The 15833-nt window shown below is 44.2% G+C and overlaps 1 protein-coding gene across 4 annotated transcripts in view; it reads left to right on the top strand.

Annotated features, from left to right (window-relative positions):
- Positions 1-15833, top strand: part of LOC124119036 (putative N-acetylated-alpha-linked acidic dipeptidase) — a 193303-nt gene that overhangs the window by 160021 nt on the left and 17449 nt on the right. For all 4 annotated transcript variants that reach the window (XR_007220450.1, XM_048394522.1, XM_048394523.1 and 1 more), the window contains exons 6-10: positions 9610-9732; positions 10548-10728; positions 11367-11457; positions 13379-13474; positions 15341-15426. Coding sequence is in view for 3 of the 4 variants with exons in the window: in XM_048394522.1 (XP_048250479.1) it covers positions 9610-9732; positions 10548-10728; positions 11367-11457; positions 13379-13474; positions 15341-15426 (577 nt within the window). In the remaining variant the exon portion in view is untranslated. The remainder of the gene's footprint in view (positions 1-9609; positions 9733-10547; positions 10729-11366; positions 11458-13378; positions 13475-15340; positions 15427-15833) is intronic.

The following is a 15833-nucleotide window of genomic DNA, read 5'->3' on the forward strand; positions in this document are numbered from 1 at the left end:
ACGTTTGTATGCCTGCACTGCATAGACCCCTGTAAATTGGTGGAACTGTTTCCTTTAATCACGTCTTTAGTTTACCAGAGCTGTTACAGTGGTGCTGTCCCATCCTCTCTGATGAGGACGAGAGACAACTTAGTTGTACAACCAGTGTCAGAAGTCTACTGATCCCCAAGTCATCTGCCAATAGTTAAGACAGACACTTGGTGATGGTCCCTGTTTACACGTCAGTATATGGGTACCTGGAAGAAAGTCTCTAAATATAAAAAAAATGTTTCATATATTATTTTTATGTCTCGGCACATTTTTTCCAAAAAGTGAAAAGGGAGATTCCAAGAATGGCACTTAACCGAATTAGTCAAATGTTGAACTCGATACGATTTCAGTTGTGAGTCATGGATAACTGTGTCTGTATCATGTGACGTGGAAATTTAACAAATAGGGTTTGTTTTGGGAATACAAAATCAGTGGCATGAAGTATCTAAAATAACTCCAATCCCTGAGAAGCATGGTTTTTTTTAACCTTAATGAGACAATCAGAATGTGATGTATTTTATGTCATTTTTTTGTCCCCCGCCGCGCGAAAGCGCGAAGCGGGGGATATAGTATTCACGACCGTCCGTACGTACGTCCGTACGTCCGTCCGTACGTCCCACCTGTTTGTTGCCGCGATATCTCAAGAACTAAACACTGGATTGTCTTCATATTTGGAACTATGGTGTATATACAAATTCCACAGACACCAGTCGGTTTTGGTGACCTTGACCCCATTTTCAAGGTCACAGCAGGCAAATCTGCTTTTGGAGTTGGAAAACGGTGTTGCCGCGATATCTCAAGAACTAAACACTGGATTGTCTTCATATTTGGAACTATGGTGTATATACAGACTCCGCAGACACCAGTCGGTTTTGCAGACCTTGATCCCATTTTCAAGGTCACAGCAGGCAAATCTGCTTTTGGAGTTGGAAAACGGTGTTGCAGCGATATCTCAAGAACTAAACACTGGATTGTCTTCATATTTGGAACTATGGTGTATATACAGACACCGCAGACACCAGTCGGTTTTGGTGACCTTGACCCCATTTTCAAGGTCACAGCAGGCAAATCTGCTTTTGGAGTTGGAAAACGGTGTTGCAGCGATATCTCAAGAACTAAACACTGGATTGTCTTCATATTTGGAACTATGGTGTATATACAGACTCCGCAGACACCAGTCGGTTTTGGTGACCTTGATCCCATTTTCAAGGTCACAGCAGGCAAATCTGCTTTTGGAGTTGGAAAACGGTGTTGCAGCGATATCTCAAGAACTAAACACTGGATTGTCTTCATATTTGGAACTATGGTGTATATACAGACACCGCAGACACCAGTCGGTTTTGGTGACCTTGACCCCATTTTCAATGTCACAGCAGGCAAATCTGCTTTTGGAGTTGGAAAACGGTGTTGCAGCGATATCTCAAGAACTAAACACTGGATTGTCTTCATATTTGGAACTATGGTGTATATACAGACACCGCAGACACCAGTCGGTTTTGGTGACCTTGACCCCATTTTCAAGGTCACAGCAGGCAAATCTGCTTTTGGAGTTGGAAAACGGTGTTGCCGCGATATCTCAAGAACTAAACACTGGATTGTCTTCATATTTGGGACTATGGTGTATATACAGACACCGCAGACACCAGTCGGTTTTGGTGACCTTGACCCCATTTTCAAGGTCACAGCAGGCAAATCTGCTTTTGGAGTTGGAAAACGGTGTTGCCGCGATATCTCAAGAACTAAACACTGGATTGTCTTCATATTTGGAACTATGGTGTATATACAGACTCCGCAGACACCAGTCGGTTTTGGTGACCTTGACCCCATTTTCAAGGTCACAGCAGGCAAATCTGCTTTTGGAGTTGGAAAACGGTGTTGCAGCGATATCTCAAGAACTAAACACTGGATTGTCTTCATATTTGGAACTATGGTGTATATACAGACTCCGCAGACACCAGTCGGTTTTGGTGACCTTCATCCCATTTTCAAGGTCACAGCAGGCAAATCTGCTTTTGGAGTTGGAAAACGGTGTTGCAGCGATATCTCAAGAACTAAACACTGGATTGTCTTCATATTTGGAACTATGGTGTATATACAGACTCCGCAGACACCAGTCGGTTTTGGTGACCTTGATCCCATTTTCAAGGTCACAGCAGGCAAATCTGCTTTTGGAGTTGGAAAACGGTGTTGCAGCGATATCTCAAGAACTAAACACTGGATTGTCTTCATATTTGGAACTATGGTGTATATACAGACACCGCAGACACCAGTCGGTTTTGGTGACCTTGACCCCATTTTCAAGGTCACAGCAGGCAAATCTGCTTTTGGAGTTGGAAAACGGTGTTGCCGCGATATCTCAAGAACTAAACACTGGATTGTCTTCATATTTGGAACTATGGTGTATATACAGACTCCGCAGACACCAGTTGGTTTTGGTGACCTTCATCCCATTTTCAAGGTCACAGCAGGCAAATCTGCTTTTGGAGTTGGAAAACGGTGTTGCCGCGATATCTCAAGAACTAAACACTGGATTGTCTTCATATTTGGAACTATGGTGTATATACAGACTCCGCAGACACCAGTCAGTTTTGGTGACCTTGATCCCATTTTCAAGGTCACAACAGGCAAATCTGCTTTTGGAGTTGGAAAACGGTGTTGCAGCGATATCTCAAGAACTAAACACTGGATTGTCTTCATATTTGGAACTATGGTGTATATACAGACACCGCAGACACCAGTCGGTTTTGGTGACCTTGACCCCATTTTCAAGGTCACAGCAGGCAAATCTGCTTTTGGAGTTGGAAAACGGTGTTGCAGCGATATCTCAAGAACTAAACACTGGATTGTCTTCATATTTGGAACTATGGTGTATATACAGACTCCGCAGACACCAGTCGGTTTTGGTGACCTTGATCCCATTTTCAAGGTCACAGCAGGCAAATCTGCTTTTGGAGTTGGAAAACGGTGTTGCAGCGATATCTCAAGAACTAAACACTGGATTGTCTTCATATTTGGAACTATGGTGTATATACAGACACCGCAGACACCAGTCGGTTTTGGTGACCTTGACCCCATTTTCAAGGTCACAGCAGGCAAATCTGCTTTTGGAGTTGGAAAACGGTGTTGCCGCGATATCTCAAGAACTAAACACTGGATTGTCTTCATATTTGGAACTATGGTGTATATACAGACTCCGCAGACACCAGTTGGTTTTGGTGACCTTCATCCCATTTTCAAGGTCACAGCAGGCAAATCTGCTTTTGGAGTTGGAAAACGCTGTTGCCGCGATATCTCAAGAACTAAACACTGGATTGTCTTCATATTTGGGACTATGGTGTATATACAGACACCGCAGACACCAGTCGGTTTTGGTGACCTTGACCCCATTTTCAAGGTCACAGCAGGCAAATCTGCTTTTGGAGTTGGAAAACGGTGTTGCCGCGATATCTCAAGAACTAAACACTGGATTGTCTTCATATTTGGAACTATGGTGTATATACAGACTCCGCAGACACCAGTTGGTTTTGGTGACCTTCATCCCATTTTCAAGGTCACAGCAGGCAAATCTGCTTTTGGAGTTGGAAAACGGTGTTGCCGCGATATCTCAAGAACTAAACACTGGATTGTCTTCATATTTGGAACTATGGTGTATATACAGACTCCGCAGACACCAGTCAGTTTTGGTGACCTTGATCCCATTTTCAAGGTCACAACAGGCAAATCTGCTTTTGGAGTTGGAAAACGGTGTTGCAGCGATATCTCAAGAACTAAACACTGGATTGTCTTCATATTTGGAACTATGGTGTATATACAGACACCGCAGACACCAGTCGGTTTTGGTGACCTTGACCCCATTTTCAAGGTCACAGCAGGCAAATCTGCTTTTGGAGTTGGAAAACGGTGTTGCAGCGATATCTCAAGAACTAAACACTGGATTGTCTTCATATTTGGAACTATGGTGTATATACAGACTCCGCAGACACCAGTCGGTTTTGGTGACCTTGATCCCATTTTCAAGGTCACAGCAGGCAAATCTGCTTTTGGAGTTGGAAAACGGTGTTGCAGCGATATCTCAAGAACTAAACACTGGATTGTCTTCATATTTGGAACTATGGTGTATATACAGACACCGCAGACACCAGTCGGTTTTGGTGACCTTGACCCCATTTTCAAGGTCACAGCAGGCAAATCTGCTTTTGGAGTTGGAAAACGGTGTTGCCGCGATATCTCAAGAACTAAACACTGGATTGTCTTCATATTTGGAACTATGGTGTATATACAGACTCCGCAGACACCAGTTGGTTTTGGTGACCTTCATCCCATTTTCAAGGTCACAGCAGGCAAATCTGCTTTTGGAGTTGGAAAACGGTGTTGCCGCGATATCTCAAGAACTAAACACTGGATTGTCTTCATATTTGGAACTATGGTGTATATACAGACTCCGCAGACACCAGTCGGTTTTGGTGACCTTGATCCCATTTTCAAGGTCACAGCAGGCAAATCTGCTTTTGGAGTTGGAAAACGGTGTTGCAGCGATATCTCAAGAACTAAACACTGGATTGTCTTCATATTTGGAACTATGGTGTATATACAGACTCCGCAGACACCAGTCGGTTTTGGTGACCTTGACCCCATTTTCAATGTCACAGCAGGCAAATCTGCTTTTGGAGTTGGAAAACGGTGTTGCAGCGATATCTCAAGAACTAAACACTGGATTGTCTTCATATTTGGAACTATGGTGTATATACAGACTCCGCAGACACCAGTCGGTTTTATTGACCTTGATCCCATTTTCAAGGTCACAGCAGGCAAATCTGCTTTTGGAGTTGGAAAACGGTGTTGCAGCGATATCTCAAGAACTAAACACTGGATTGTCTTCATATTTGGAACTATGGTGTATATACAGACACCGCAGACACCAGTCGGTTTTGGTGACCTTGACCCCATTTTCAAGGTCACAGCAGGCAAATCTGCTTTTGGAGTTGGAAAACGGTGTTGCAGCGATATCTCAAGAACTAAACACTGGATTGTCTTCATATTTGGAACTATGGTGTATATACAGACTCCGCAGACACCAGTCGGTTTTGCAGACCTTGATCCCATTTTCAAGGTCACAGCAGGCAAATCTGCTTTTGGAGTTGGAAAACGGTGTTGCAGCAATATCTCAAGAACTAAACACTGGATTGTCTTCATATTTGGAACTATGGTGTATATACAGACACCGCAGACACCAGTCGGTTTTGGTGACCTTGACCCCATTTTCAAGGTCACAGCAGGCAAATCTGCTTTTGGAGTTGGAAAACGGTGTTGCCGCGATATCTCAAGAACTAAACACTGGATTGTCTTCATATTTGGAACTATGGTGTATATACAGACTCCGCAGACACCAGTCGGTTTTGGTGACCTTCATCCCATTTTCAAGGTCACAGCAGGCAAATCTGCTTTTGGAGTTGGAAAACGGTGTTGCCGCGATATCTCAAGAACTAAACACTGGATTGTCTTCATATTTGGAACTATGGTGTATATACAGACTCCGCAGACACCAGTCGGTTTTGGTGACCTTGACCCCATTTTCAAGGTCACAGCAGGCAAATCTGCTTTTGGAGTTAGAAAACGGTGTTGCCGCGATATCTCAAGAACTAAACACTGGATTGTCTTCATATTTGGAACTATGGTGTATATACAGACACCACATACACCAGTCGGTTTTGGTGACCTTGACCCCATTTTCAAGGTCACAGCAGGCAAATCTGTTTTTGGAGTTGGAAAACGGTGTTGCCACAATATCTCAAGAACTAATCGCTGGATTGTCTTCATATTTAGTACTATGGTGTATATACAGGCGGGGGACATTTCGTCACTTTGTGACAAATACTTGTTCTAATCCTAATTACAACAGTGAATAACATGTGCCCAGTCATTTAAGGCTCCACAAGTCTCTGAGTAGAGTTACTTCCCTTAGGTGTGCCATGATCCTATGATACTGAGTTTGGATCACAGATATACCCTCATAAGGATCAGTGGTTTAGTACACCAATTCATGATGGTTTTACCAAAATGGTAAATGTTTGAGACCTGCACCACTTCATGAGGGTTTTACCAAAATGGTAAATGTTTGAGACCTGCACCACTTCATGAGGGTTTTACCAAAATGGTAAATGTTTGAGACCTGCACCACTTCATGAGGGTTTTACCAAAATGGTAAATGTTTGAAACCTGCACCACGTCATGAGGGTTTTACCAAAATGGTAAATATTTGAGACCTGCACCACATGGGCTTCTTTCCCATATCAAGCAGACAAACTATGAAATTATTGAAATACCGTTCAATGTAAAGTAAACTCACAGAGCTCTAGAAAACCTTTTGGTTATTTGGCTATTTTACCCAGGGATTGATTTTTATTGGGTATCCACAAGTGTTAGAGGGTATTCGAAAAAAAAGTTCTACCCACCTGTTTGCTGACATTTGGGTATTTAACTTAAAACCTGTTTCATACAATCCCTGTAAATCATTTAAAACTATGTAAATAGTAGAAGTTATGTAAATAGAAGTAAACCCGACTGTATCTGCTTGCAGCTCCTTCTTATGGAAGCCATTTTTTGTTTACAAAACCTAGCATCGTGAGAAAGGCACTATTGTTTTAATTACCAATCAGCGACTAATTAAGATACAACATGTACATTGACTAGGCACGATGTGATTTTCAATTGGCATCTCTCAGTATGTTTGTCGCTGAAGCTTATTCGAATGTAACTGTCAGTGAGTGAATTTGGCGATCGGCTGAAACAAGCATTTTGTCTAACAGTTGTAATATACGCAATCATTTTATCTAATAGTTATAATATACACATTAATTTTATTTCAAGTGTATTCATAGTTTTTGTTGCGTATTTGATACGCTAGGATGTGATTTGTCTGCGTATATTAGTTTAATTAATGCGTATTTTACGCAAATACGCAGCTTATCTTGAGCTCTGAACTCACTTACCCATGTGCTGTATTTTGTGTCAGTCTGGTGCTGTTCTAATTCTGCTTGTTGACGCAGAACAAGACCTCTCACACATGAACAAACAGGGGGAGCATCACCACTCACACATGAACATACAGGGGGAGCATCACCTCTCACACATGAACAAACAGGGGGCGCATCACCACTCACACATGAACAAACAGGGGGCGCATCACCACTCACACATGAACATACAGGGGGAGCATCACCTCTCACACATGAACATACAGGGGGATCATCATCTCTCACACCTGCCCCGTGAACATACAGGGGGATCATCACCTCTCACACTTGCCCCGTGAAAATACAAGGGGAGCATCATCTCTCACACCTGCCCCGTGAACAAACAGGGGGAGCATCATCTCTCACACCTGCCCCGTGAACAAACAGGGAGATCATCATCTCTCACACCTGCCCCGTGAACATACAGGGGGATCATCATCTCTCACACTTGCCCCGTGAACATACAGGGGGATCATCATCTCTCACACCTGCCCCGTGAACATACAGGGGGATCATCATCTCTCACACCTGCCCCGTGAACAAACAGGGGGAGCATCACCTCTCACACATGAACAAACAGGGGGATCATCACCTCTCACACCTGCCCCGTGAACATACAGGGGGAGCATCACCTCTCACACTTGCCCCATGAACATACAGGGAGATCATCATCTCTCACACTTGCCCCGTGAACATACAGGGGGAGCATCACCTCTCACACTTGCCCCGTGAACATACAGGGAGATCATCATCTCTCACACTTGCCCCGTGAACATACAGGGGTATCATCATCTCTCACACCTGCCCCGTGAACATACAGGGGGATCATCATCTCTCACACCTGCCCCGTGAACATACAGGGGGATCATCATCTCTCACACCTGCCCCGTGAACATACAGGGGGATCATCATCTCTCACACCTGCCCCGTGAACATACAGGGGGATCATCATCTCTCACACTTGCCCCGTGAACATACAGGGGGATCATCATCTCTCACACCTGCCTCGTGAACATACAGGGAGATCATCATCTCTCACACCTGCCCCGTGAACATACAGGGGGATCATCATCTCTCACACTTGCCCCGTGAACATACAGGGGGATCATCACCTCTCACACTTGCCCCGTGAACATACAGGGGGAGCATCATCTCTCACACTTGCCCCGTGAACATACAGGGGGATCATCATCTCTCACACCTGCCCCGTGAACATACAGGGGGATCATCATCTCTCACACCTGCCCCGTGAACATACAGGGGTATCATCATCTCTCACACCATGCACAAATAGCCATCCCATGTAGGACTTGGGAAGTGTGTGTTTGTGTTTTTTTCTTGAACACCTCACTCAACAATATTCCATGTGTAAAAAATCAGGATCAGACAACCAAGTGATTGATAAGAGGAATAATCCCGGACATCGGGGTACATTGACCCACCATTAAGTCACAGAGTCAGACCACCCATTAAGTTGTGATCAGCATAGATTTTCTAGGGAGCAATTCTAACCCTGAATCCCCATGGCCAATGTAGTCCACTCTTACGACAAGCAATGAGGTGCTGGGACACGTTCTACATATGAAGCAGAGGTCCAGCTGGGCAACGATTCTACTCACTGTAATAAGTCCACTGTGTCTCAGAGGGCTGAAGAAAGGTCAGAGTATTCATTGAGTACTTCACACATAATCATGTGGTCGGTAGGTTGAAAAAAACATGATGAAGACAATCAACATTATTTTATTGGTTCTTCAAAAAGTGTTGCTCTTTCTGCAGTGACAGCGTCTCACATCTTTTGACCTATCAAGACCTAACACTTTAACTTACTGTCTATTAGCAGGGATTTCTTATGATTATGGACATGTTTTTGTCACCTTTAGTTACACTGTAACCTGTTGCAAGCACATTTAGTTGTAAATACATATACCGTATTCAACATAATAAGCGCCCAGGGCGCTCTCAAAATTAGAAATAGGGGGCTCTTATTAGAATATTGTTTTGGTGAAAAAAAACAGAGTTGAAAGATAAATTTCATGTTTATGCTGACAGCCTGAAATGTTTATGTCGACATTGTATATTTTTCCAGAATTTTATTGCCCATAATTAAGGGTGCATTTAGAACACGAGTGCGTATTATACACGAATAAATTAGTCTTGTGTACATTGATCAATCGGAAGGGGTGCTAATTGGGATTGTTCACCAGCCAATATATCAGCAAATGTCACCGTGGGCGCTTATTAGAGCAGGGCGCTTATTATGTCGAATATGGTATGCATGTATGAGAACTCAAAAACTACTTTTTGGCCTTACCTGCTGGTTTGCTGGTGTAGACTATTACATTCAACCTGCCATGGTAAAGCTGACTGCTGTGTAACCTGCTTCAGGTTTGCTGGTGTAGACTATTATATTCAGCCTGTCATGGTAAAGCTGACTGCTATGTCACCTGCTTCAGGTTTGCTGGTGTAGACTATTATATTCAGGCTGCCATGGTAAAGCTGACTGCTGTGTAACCTTTGCTCAAAGAGTCCAACACACCAGAAATCATTTAATGTTGTTTCTTTTCAGAGCGACCTTGTGTACGCTCACTATGGCCGCAGAGAAGATTTTCAGAAATTAAGGGATCTGAAGGTCAATATAACTGGTTGTATTCTTCTCATCCGCTACGGGAGAATTCACCCTGCAAACAAGGTAAGAGTGCTGTCGCTGTGGGGATTGTAGAGTGAGGTATACTGTAAGAGACATTGTCAAATTCACTCAGTTTTGCATCTCAACCTTTGGTAAACAGGAAAAATAATTGTAGGAATTAATAAATCTAGGGCTGGGACAGGTAACTCGGATACTTGGGTTGGGTGGGTATTGAGTTGGACCTTGGTACCCACAGGACTACCCGGACCCATGGTTATCACATGATATTTTGTTTACTGAGGATAATATATTTCATATATTTTCATATATTTGAGTAAAGATAAAACTTGTGTCAACTTCAGTGTATGCATGATCAGATCGTTTTATTCGTCTATCTATGTAGTTTTTGCCAGGGCCTTGGTAAAACATTTCTCAATCGGACATTTTATACCCAACTTGTGACCTACAGCGGGTAAAGGTCGGAGAATAGGGGGTGGGTCCCCGAGTAGTCAATTTGGACTCGTCTCAGCCCTAGTAGGAATGATACCAACAACCTCAGCCCCTGCAAACCTCTTTTCCAAACAAATTCTTCTCAGACCAAAATAAATGCATGCCTTTTCAAATTTACATTATTGACCTACAAAAGAATTATTCTTATTTTGACCAACCCAATTGAAATAGTCGGCAATAATCTGTTACAAGGCCGTAGTTAAGTTTTTTGACAGGGGGGGCAAATATTTGTACCCAACTTGTATTTTCATGATTCAAATAAAACTGTTTTCTATAAATAAAAAAACCCCTCCCCCCTGCCCCCCCCGGCTGGCTACGGCACTGCGTTATCCATAAAACATGATACATACATGTACCTGATGATGCAGGTGAAGCACGCGGAGGAGAACGGTGCAAGTGGGGTGGTGTTCTACAGTGACCCCCAGGACTTCTCAGACCCCCACGCTGAAGTGGGCAGCTTCTACTATCTCCGGAGCTGGGCCATCCAGTTGGCACAGGTCCGCTACGCCCTGACCGGTGACCCAACAACGCCACAGTACTCATCCATGGGTTCGGACATTTTGAATTCTTCTATTACATCAGTGCCCGAACTTCTGTATTTTGGCTGATATTGCGCTAAAAACTCTGAAGATTGTCAACAGAAGTCCTCTTAACTGTGAACTATCTATAACCAGTTGAGATACTAATGGTATCACGCTGTAGTGAAATTTAGAATTTCAAGTTTCATTATATACAGAAAACTAGATTGTATATATGACGGTGAAAATATGAAAAGTACTGCACTTTTCCAGTGTTTCAAATACCCACCTGCTCGATGTCTGTTTTACTGACCAATGGTCAAATTTGAAACATTACAGCCCTGATGGTCAGGGTTAAAGTTACTAAGTTGCGATCAACCCAAACTGACTGGTTAGCAAAGTAAACCATTAACTGAAGCATGTGTGGGCGAGTATCTGCCAGTACCAGTGCTAAAGTCCAGAGGCTTGTTCCACAGGCCTGGATTTGATCTCCACTGCCAATTACTCCATGGCCTTAAGCCTGGCTATTCCTGTGTGTTGCTTGAAGTGCTGTAAAATCTTCCCCGCCCACAAACCTGGGAGATCAACCAGTACATGTGAGATTGGCAGGACTTGGCATGCTGTGCCTGACACAGACACATGTACATGATGATGACACCTCTGTTGCAGATGGAGTTCCCCGCGTCACCAACAGCACCGCCAAGTTCCCTGACATCCCTGTGCTGCCCATCAGCTATGCAGATGCCGAGGACTTGCTGAAGTGAGTTGATTACCCTATTTGCCGTATGAACAACACACTGCTGCCTGCCCCTCCCTTAAACCCCTTGTTGCACCTGAAGCTTGCCTGTACATCACGCTAATCACATGGTTCAGGCCACTCCTGTATCGATATAATGTGCAAACTGATGGAGGTAGAACAGCTGCACCTGTACCGATTGATGTACAAACTGATGGAGGTAGAAACAGCTGCACCTGTACCGATTGATGTACAAACTGATGGAGGTAGAAACAGCTGCACCGGTACCGATATAGTGTACAAACTGATGGAGGTAGAAACAGCTGCACCTGTACCGATATAGTTTTCAAACTGATGGAGGTAGATATAGCTGCACCTGTTCCGGTATAGTTTTCAAACTGATGGAGGTAGATATAGCTGCACCTGTTCCGGTATAGTTTTCAAACTGATGGAGGTAGAAACAGCTGCACCTGTACCGATATAGTTTTCAAACTGATGGAGGTAGAAACAGCTGCACCTGTACCGATGTAGTGTTCAAACTGATGGAGGTAGAAACAGCTGCACCTGTACCAATGTAGTGTTCAAACTGCTGGAGGTAGAAACAGCTGCACCTGTACCGATATAGTTTTCAAACTGCTGGAGGTAGAAACAGCTGCACCTGTACCGATGTAGTGTTCAAACTGCTGGAGGTAGAAACAGCTGCACCTGTACCGATATAATGTGCAAACTGATGGAGGTAGAAACAGCTGCACCTGTCCCGATATAGTTTTCAAACTGATGGAGGTAGATATAGCTGCACCTGTTCCGGTATAGTTTTCAAACTGATGGAGGTAGAAACAGCTGCACCTGTACCGATGTAGTCTTCAAACTGATGGAGGTGGAAACAGCTGCACCTGTACTGATATAGTCTTCAAACTGATGGAGGTAGAAACAGCTGCACCTGTACCGATATAATGTGCAAACTGATGGAGGTAGAAACAGCTGCACCTGTACCGATGTAGTGTTCAAACTGATGGAGGTAGAAACAGCTGCACCTGTACCGATATAGTTTTCAAACTGCTGGAGGTAGAAACAGCTGCACCTGTACCAATGTAGTGTTCAAACTGCTGGAGGTAGAAACAGCTGCACCTGTACCGATATAGTTTTCAAACTGCTGGAGGTAGAAACAGCTGCACCTGTACCGATATAATGTGCAAACTGATGGAGGTAGAAACAGCTGCACCTGTACCGATATAGTTTTCAAACTGATGGAGGTAGAAACAGCTGCACCTGTACCAATGTAGTGTTCAAACTGATGGAGGTAGAAACAGCTGCACCTGTACCGATGTAGTGTTCAAACTGATGGAGGTAGAAACAGCTGCACCTGTACCGATATAGTTTTCAAACTGATGGAGGTAGAAACAGCTGCACCTGTACCAATGTAGTGTTCAAACTGCTGGAGGTAGAAACAGCTGCACCTGTACCGATATAGTTTTCAAACTGCTGGAGGTAGAAACAGCTGCACCTGTACCGATATAGTTTTCAAACTGCTGGAGGTAGAAACAGCTGCACCTGTACCGATATAGTTTTCAAACTGCTGGAGGTAGAAACAGCTGCACCTGTACCGATATAGTTTTCAAACTGCTGGAGGTAGAAACAGCTGCACCTGTACCAATATAGTGTTCAAACTGATGGAGGTAGAAACAGCTGCAGTTACAAGGGACCATCAATATTCTATTATTGTACACTGTATAGCACCTGTATAGAACCCTGTCATACTCGTGTAATCTGAAGTCTGTAGCAGCAGGGCTGGTGTGAAATGTAGTGCTGTACATGTGGATCAAGATTTGACCATCCAATCCCCAAGAAGGTTTCAGCTTGAACCAAAGGGTTTACTGTCTTACTTGTTAAAGTTTGCTGCAGGTGGAGTTGATGTGGTTTGACTGTACCAGGTGTTTATTTCCAGGGATCTTGGTGGAGTGGCGGTACCAAACGAGTGGAGTGGTGACATGAGTGTTACCTACATGACTGGCCCAGGCTACATCGGAACCAGGCAGGAGAGGTGGGTCACATCACCTGAAAATAGTGGACACTGCTTATACCACACATGACAGTTCACACCTGTAGATAGCTGCCCCTGTTTATACTAGGCATGTCAGGTGTGTAGATAGTGGACACTGTTTATACCAGACATGACAGTTAACACCTGTAGATAGTTGCCCCTGTTTATACCAGACATGACAGTTCCTCCCTGTAGATAGTTGCCCCTGTTTATACCAGACATGACAGTTCCTACCTGTAGATAGTTGCCCCTGTTTATACCAGGCATGTCAGGTGTGTAGACAGTGGACACTGTTTATACCAGACATGACAGTTAACACCTGTAGATAGTTGCCCGTTTATACCAGACTTGACAGTTCCTCCCTGTAGATAGTTGCCTCTGTTTATACCAGACATGACAGTTCCTACCTGTAGATAGTTGCCCCTGTTTATACCAGGCATGTCAGGTGTGTAGACAGTGGACACTGTTTATACCAGACATGACAGTTAACACCTGTAGATAGTTGCCCGTTTATACCAGACATGACAGCTCCTACCTGTAGATAGTTGCCCCTGTTTATACCAGACATGACAGTTCCTCCCTGTAGATAGTTGCCCCTGTTTATACCAGACATGACAGTTCACACCTGTAGATAGTTGCCCGTTTATACCAGACATGACAGTTCCTACCTGTAGATAGTTGCCCCTGTTTAAACCAGACATGACAGTTCCTCCCTGTAGATAGTTGCCCCTGTTTATACCAGACATGACAGGTGTGTAGATAGTGGACACTGTTTATACCAGACATGACAGTTCATACCTGTAGATAGTTGCCCCTGTTTATACTATACATGACAATTACAAGGGACCAGTAATAGTCTACCTGTAGATAGTTGCCCCTGTTTACACCAGACATGACAGTTCATACCTGTAGATAGTTGCCCCTGTTTACACCAGACATGACAGTTAACACCTGTAGATAGTTGCCCCTGTTTACACCAGACATGACAGTTCCTACCTGTAGATAGTTGCCCCTGTTTACACCAGACATGAAAGTTCATACCTGTAGATAGTTGACACTGCTTATACCAGATATGACAGTTCATACCTGTAGATAGTGGACACTGCTTATACCAGACATGACAGTTCCTACCTGTAGATAGTTGCCCCTGTTTACACCAGACATGACAGTTCCTACCTGTAGATAGTTGCCCCTGTTTACACCAGACATGACAGTTCCTACCTGTAGATAGTTGTCGCTGTTTATACCAGAAACAACAGTTCCTACCTGTATATAGTTGCCCCTGTTTATACCAGACATGACAGTTCCTACCTGTAGATAGTTGCCCCTGTTTATACCAGATATGTCAGTTGTGTAGATAGTGGACACTGCTTATTCCAGACATGACAGTTCCTACCTGTAGATAGTTGCCCCTGTTTATACCAGAAACGACAGTTCCTACCTGTAGATAATTGCCCCTGTTTATACCAGACATGCCAGGTCACACCTGTAGATAGTTGCCCCTGTTTATACCAGATATGTCAGGTGTGTAGATAGTGGACACTGCTTATACCGGACCTGACAGGTCACACCTGTAGATATTTGACCCTGTTTATACCAGACATGACAGTTCATACCTGTACATAGTTGCCACTGTTTATACCAGACATGTCAGGTGTGTAGATAGTGGACACTGCTTATACCGGACCTGACAGGTCACACCTGTAGATAGTTGCCCCTGTTTATACCGGACATGACAGGTCACACCTGTAGATAGTTGCCCCTGACATGTCAGGTGTGAGGTTAGTGGACAACAGTTTCAGTGCCGTCCAATGGACTCACGGTGCAGGTGAGATGCAGGTAACAACGTCCTCATCGTTGTTTCAGTAAGGTGAACTTGATCGTCAACAACGTCCTGGACATGAGGGAAGTCACCAACATCATCGGGACGTTCAAGGGCAAGTATGAGGAAGGTGAGATGACCAAGGACATCCCTGACAGTTCTCCACTACACCACATTGTAACACTACCCTCGAAATTTGGCTTGTTTTCTCCATTGTTGTTTGATGCAGCGCTTGGATCACGTGGTCCTGTGCACAGCGCTTGGATCACATGGCACGTGGTCCTGTGCACAGCGCTTGGATCACGTGGCACGTGGTCCTGTGCACAGCGCTTGGATCACGTGGCACGTGGCACGTGGTCCTCTGCACAGCGCATAGATCACAAATCAGGTGAAGTTAAGCACCATCGGTCTCATAGAGTAGTTGGATGGGTGACCACGTTAAGCAACTAGACTCCTGAGAGTTTCTAGGGCTTCGGTCCTGCCCCACACCGAAGCACATGTACCACAAGTAGGCAAGTGACTTCGTTCGAAATGTGC

This window comes from Haliotis rufescens, unplaced genomic scaffold (assembly GCF_023055435.1).
Source record: "Haliotis rufescens isolate VD_foot unplaced genomic scaffold, xgHalRufe1.0.p SCAF_13, whole genome shotgun sequence".
Lineage (NCBI taxonomy): Eukaryota > Metazoa > Mollusca > Gastropoda > Lepetellida > Haliotidae > Haliotis > Haliotis rufescens.